This window comes from Punica granatum, chromosome 8, assembly GCF_007655135.1.
Source record: "Punica granatum isolate Tunisia-2019 chromosome 8, ASM765513v2, whole genome shotgun sequence".
NCBI lineage: Eukaryota > Viridiplantae > Streptophyta > Magnoliopsida > Myrtales > Lythraceae > Punica > Punica granatum.
In genome coordinates, this window is record NC_045134.1 from 22,879,750 (window position 1) to 22,885,749 (window position 6,000).

A 6,000-nucleotide genomic window follows, 5' to 3' on the forward strand; every position below is an offset into this window, starting at 1 on the left:
GATTCTTATGTGGAGATTGATAAATTAAAAGTAAAATGTAAAAAAATGTTCATAAAATTTAAATAAACAAAATTAATAAACTAACCTTAAAAACTAAAATAAAAATAAAAATAAGAAAATAAATAAAACGTTATAGTTACAGTACACTAACATAAATTATTTTTAAAATTAAAAAGAGATAAATAAAAATAATAAGAAATTTAAAATAACAACTAAAAATTTAAATAAAATAATAGAAAGCTATTAAAATTTGAAATAAAATAAATTAAAAACAAAGAATGAAATTAAAAATTGAGAAATATTTATTCTATTTTTTTAAATAAATTTTTATTCTTCCAGCAAGAAAAATTATTTTATTGTAAATTTTGTTATTTTATTATACTTTTTAGATAGTTTTTGTCTTTTCAATTTAATTGTATTGAACACATCAACACTGTAAACTCGGGCGGTCATTATTACATAATCATTATTCCCATGCATGTTCCTAATTAATTGACATACATTAGATATGTATGAATGGATGACAACGAGAAAGAAATTTTATTCGGAAAAGGAATCAACGGCCGACAAACTTGGTAGAGAAGTATTGCTTGGTCTCGGGATCATCCCACCGCAACCCATCCCACCACTTCTCTCCTCCTTCAATTCGGCTTAATTGTCTTGCACTGCCTTTGCTGTTGCTATCCAGTGGGAGCTTCTCCAGTTTTGGGCACTTCATAACCACTAACGATTTCAATGAAGGAAAGGGCAGCGCTCTCTTGCATATGCTCTCCAATTTTGGAAGATCTGTTAACTCAAGATGGATGAGGCATGAGAGCGTTCTGTCCACGTGGGAATCTTCAATATCCCCCCTTATCAGTTCCCGCATCTCGGAACAAAACTGGATTAAGAGGTGGGTAAGGCTGGGAGCATGATAAATTACAGCTGTCACTTCTTTTAAGCTTCCACAAAACCCGATGACTATCCTTTTGAGGCTACGGAAGCAGTTCTGACTTTCCAGGCAACTTGAAGTTGAAGTTAGTTCTGGATAATAAGAAGCAAAAGGATGAGGAGGAGATCCAGATCCATCACTTCTCCCAGTCTCACCGCCGCAACCGTATGATTCTCCCTTTACCACGCTTATCTCCTCCAATTCACACTCAAAAATACCTAGAACTCTGAGATGCTCCATTCTCCTCAATGATGGCTTCGGGATTATAAGTGACTGCAAACCCTTACAACTTTCAAGACCGAGTCTTCTTAAGCACTTCTGCAAGTGAGGGCAGTCCGTGAGTAACTTTTGGACACCAGCGGCAGCCATTAATTGCAAGCGAACATCATCTATTTGGTTGTTCATGCCATTCAGCTCCTCAATCACATGGAGCTCTTCTCCCTCATCATCTATTTGTGAAAGAGAAACACTAAGCACTCTTAAGGATGGCAGACTTGGGATCAGTCCCTTCGGAACACCACACTTATTACCTAAAAGCAGAAACACCAACTTTGTCAGAGTCTTCAGCTCCACAGGCAACTTCGTTATTTCTGTCCACCGCAAATCAAGGTACCATAAATTTACTAGTGCTCCAATATCATCCGGTAAATCTGCCAAGTCTTCATTGTCTGACAAATCCAGCACTCTCAACAATGGCATAGAACAAAAGAATCCTTTCGGAAATGTCTTCACTCTGGTTCGCCGTATTATCAGAGTAGATAGACTGGAAAAAGCCGTGGGTGTCACGGGAAGTTTCCCATCTCTTGATACACATCCTGGAGAAAAATTGTTTCTGCATTAGTCCACTTCATAAATTCCTTCGGCTCAAAGGACCTCTGCTTTTCCAGACATACTATCTTATTCTTCTTCTGCCCATGCTCAGATACCAACCATAAAGCCATATCTCGAACTACATCGTGCATTTTAAAAGATCCCTGGGTAGACATGTCAACTTCCTCCAACAAACAAACACGTTTGAGGTATCTGATTATATCGATTCCCCAATCACGTGCTTCATGTGAACCATCGCATTCGCTGAGAAAGCCCTCCCCCATCCATAGATCAATCAACTCATCCATGCGATACACATAATCCTCTGGGAATATTGAACAATACAAGAAGCACTTCTTCTGCGTTTCATTTGGCAAAGCTTCATAGCTAAATTCTAGCACGGAGAGCACCCTTTCTGTCATTCTTGCAAAGTCTGATGGGCGATTCTTCAAATATTTAATAGCTCGTCTCCAGTCATCGGGATGCTTCCTACTGGCCATAGCTGCCCCTACAGTAATAAGAGCAAGCGGCAAGCAATCGCACTCCTTAACTAGAGATTCGGCAAGCCTTGGGATTTCAACATGGGCGGTCCAAGTTTCTTCACCCACCTTCTCTCGGAATAGTTTCAGGGCTTTATCTGGTGGCAAACAATCAATCTTCTTCTTCCTCTCAGCTTGCATTTGACCACATACTTCCTCCAATCGGGTTGTGAATATGATCTTTGATTTCCGTTGATGGCCGTGATAAGGAATGCCGAGATTCAAGAGATCTATTTCCTCCCATACGTCATCCAAAAAGAGCAGAAAACTCTTTCTCTTCATGATGTTCAGTATCTTGCGAGCTCTATCGAATTCACTGGTGCGATCCCATTCCGATTTAGGGAGATTCAATTTCTCCCAGATGGCTTCCTGAATTTTTGTAGGATCAGTTGGTTGGGACACCACAACCCAAGCAACAACATCATAATCATTCCGAATTCCCAGTAATTCATTGTGGATTTTCTTTAGGAGGGTGGTCTTTCCCACACCGCCCATGCCATATATCCCTATACGTCTCACGCTGTCATCTTGAACCCACTTCCATACCTCCTCAAAGCTGGAATCTAAGCCCACTGGCGGCTCGAGAGGTATCTCCATGAGCGGATCATCTGGCTTGTAGGTGAAAACTGTGAAACCGCTGGCCTTGCGAAGCTCTTCTTCCAAAGTGGCTTGCTTCTCCTCGGCATGCTTTGATAGCTCGTAATATGATGTGGAGTTCCTGTTGATGAAGAGATTAGAAAACCAATTAAAAGGGACCATTTTTCGTAACAGGATCAACCTAGTCAGGATTTGAGCCGGATCCAGAAGATGAGGACATGAGTTGTAAACTAATACATTCAAGCAGGCTGCGAGATGAATCTTACCTTTGAGAATGAGAGAGAGAGACCCCTCCAACTCCCTGGAAGCCTTTCTTCATTTCCTGCTCCCCTTGCTCGAGAATCTCTCGCACTTCTTTCTCGAGAAGAAGCTGCACTCGCTCCAACCAGCCGCCCGCTTCACGAGTTCGTACCAAGTGCTTACCTTCCTCTTGCTCAACTCGTTGTTTTGCTGTCTCAAAGACATCGTGCAATTCATCTCTCTTGCGGCTGAGAGCCTTAAGAGATCTCTTGAGCATCAAATCAGCAGGCTCGTAGGCAACATCTTCCTTGACCCTGAAGGTACGGCTTAGGTCCAACTCGGTCTCTATATCATTTCTCTTTGCCTCGGCAAGCTTCGACTGCCTGTAACGTGAGCGGCAGTTGCTGCAACAGAGTCCGCACAGGCATGTCATTCCCATCATCCCCTTCCCCTCCGCCAGAATCTCTTCGCCTTCCTCTTTTTTTTTTTCCACACTCTGCAACCAGCCATCCGTGGTCTCCGTTCGGATCCATCCTTCTGCTTCAGCTGTTGAGACCAGTCGGTACACGTCATCATAGGCACGTCGCAGCCTTGCCATCTTGCTCTCGAGGGCAGTCAAATTGTCACCAAGACCCTCGATGTACCTCCGGTAATTCCCCGTGTGATCCCAGCACGTGAAGCAAGCACCAAACACAGAACTCGCGATATCCGCCATCCGGGTCTTTTGACTGAAAGTTGAAAATGATGACGGTAACAGTTTCAGAAGATGAATTTAGTGTCCAAAATATGAGTTTGCCTGATCATTTACCTCTGAGTATTATCACGCTCGGGAGGAGGGGCACGGTGGCGAGTCGCCGCTACTGAGGAGGAGCTCGCGATGGAGGAGACGATGGAGTCAAGCGTGCTCGTCGCCGGATCCGAGAAGATAAGACAGAGGTGAGCTTGGTTATAACACGCTGGTGTCGGGACGAGGACTATCGAGGTCGTTGCCGATGAAGAAGGCGTTGCCGATGAAATAATTTGAAAGAAGACTCTTATCACATGCGCCCTTTTTTCGTAATACAAAGCAGAGTGGTCCCCCTTTCTTTCTTTTCTTTTTTAACTCGGAAGATTAGAGAAAATTTCCCAATTAACTTAATGCACTACGCACTAAAAATACACGTTTCTCAAGTCAAATTTATATTCACATCTCATTTGTCATTTTTTACAATCAAAATTAAAATTAAAATCAAAATTATTTTAATTTTGAATCCAAACACACCATAAAAACGTAAAAACGAAAGGGCGGAAGACAAACGACAAATATAAAGGTCGAGTGGAGCCCGGGCGTGATTAGCTTTTAGATGATTGGGGGACACGGTCCACATCGCTGATTTTTCTACCACCCAAAAAAGTCCAACTGTCGATAATTCGAATCTCCATATAAAAAGAATTAAAACTCATTAGCATATTATATATTTTTATATATATATACATAGAAGCAAGATACTAGGTCGGCTCGACTAAATGGTTTCAAAATGTTTTATTTCTGAATAAAATTTTCTTAGATTTTTGAGTTAAATTTTTAATTTTATTATTTTCTGTTATAAATATATTAATAAAATATTTTGAAGAAAATTTTCGAAAATTAATTATATTTGTTATATAATTATCAACAAAATATCTTGACGCATTGTTTTTTTAATTGAATTTTATCATATTTTTGAATTAAAAATATTTATTTTATTATTTTCTATTATAAAACTATCAATAAAATCTTCCCAACAAAAGTTTCGGAAATTAATTATATTTGGTTATAAAATTATCAATAGAATATTTTGGAATTCTTTATCAAACCGTCATCAATTGCACAAAATCATATTTACTTCCTAAAGTGCTGAGCTCTATGGATCAACTAAGTATATCGAAAATTCCAAATTAGGTAATAGATATTCATAATTCTCCACATATAAATCCAGTATATTCCTTTTAAATCAAGGTGTGCTGGAGGTTCGTGATTGGAGGTTTGTATCACCGAGTCTCAAGTGCTTTTTACTTCTTACTAATTTCACCATTCTGCTTCCATCGACATGCAAAACCTACAAGAAAATCATAAGTACGTCTCTTATGCACGAGAACCATGGTTCATATTTGGTCAAATTCTTTTGAAAATTTTTTCATTCCATGTTAATCTGATTTGATCTTAGTGTGGCATGGCTTAGCATCGCATGTTCCAAAATTACCATTTAATCAATTTGCATCTCATTGACTTGCATCTAATTTCAGTTTGTCATTTTTTAATAAGAATTATTAAATTATGATCAAAGTAATTATTCAATCTCATAAATAATAATATTAAAGGAAATAAAAACTATAATGATATATATTAATATACATAAATGTTTAAAACACTATATTTTAAAATTCTTCAAAAACAATTATTAAATTCTATATCGTGTAACGCACAGGCGTCATGATTAGTATTAATATAAAAATACACACCATGCACGTATATAATGAGTACTCGGTTTGCTCGGATTTGCGACGCATTGTTAATAGCGACTTCTGCGATAATATGCTCAGTTTTTAATTATGCAATGCAACCAAAATTTGAATTTAGGAAAATGACTTGTTAGGAACCAATTTAATGATAAAAGTCTTATAAATGATAACATCAGCTTAACTGTGTATATATATAGTAATTTTTCCATAATTATTCATAATATATCGTTCAGATAGAAAATTGACGAGGGATTTCAATATTTTTGGTGCCTTTTAAATCCAATTTATTAAAACTTCATTTTCTTTAGAACTTTTATAAGTTTTCCTGTTCAAACGCAGCCTAATCCCTTCCCTCGGCCTAAGCATACCGTTTACATCGGATCTACCGCGTTCACGAGAATT

General features: G+C 38.3%; 1 protein-coding gene across 1 annotated transcript; it reads right to left on the reverse strand.

The window, feature by feature from the left end:
- Nucleotides 1-455: 455 nt before the first annotated feature.
- Nucleotides 456-4,165, reverse strand: LOC116188139 (probable disease resistance protein At5g63020). The gene is given in 4 exon segments (XM_031517302.1): nucleotides 456-1,713; nucleotides 1,716-2,998; nucleotides 3,144-3,845; nucleotides 3,926-4,165. Coding segments are annotated over 3 exon segments (3,129 nt in total). The 5' UTR covers nucleotides 3,833-3,845; nucleotides 3,926-4,165; the 3' UTR covers nucleotides 456-556.
- Between the last annotated feature and the right edge of the window lie 1,835 nt (nucleotides 4,166-6,000).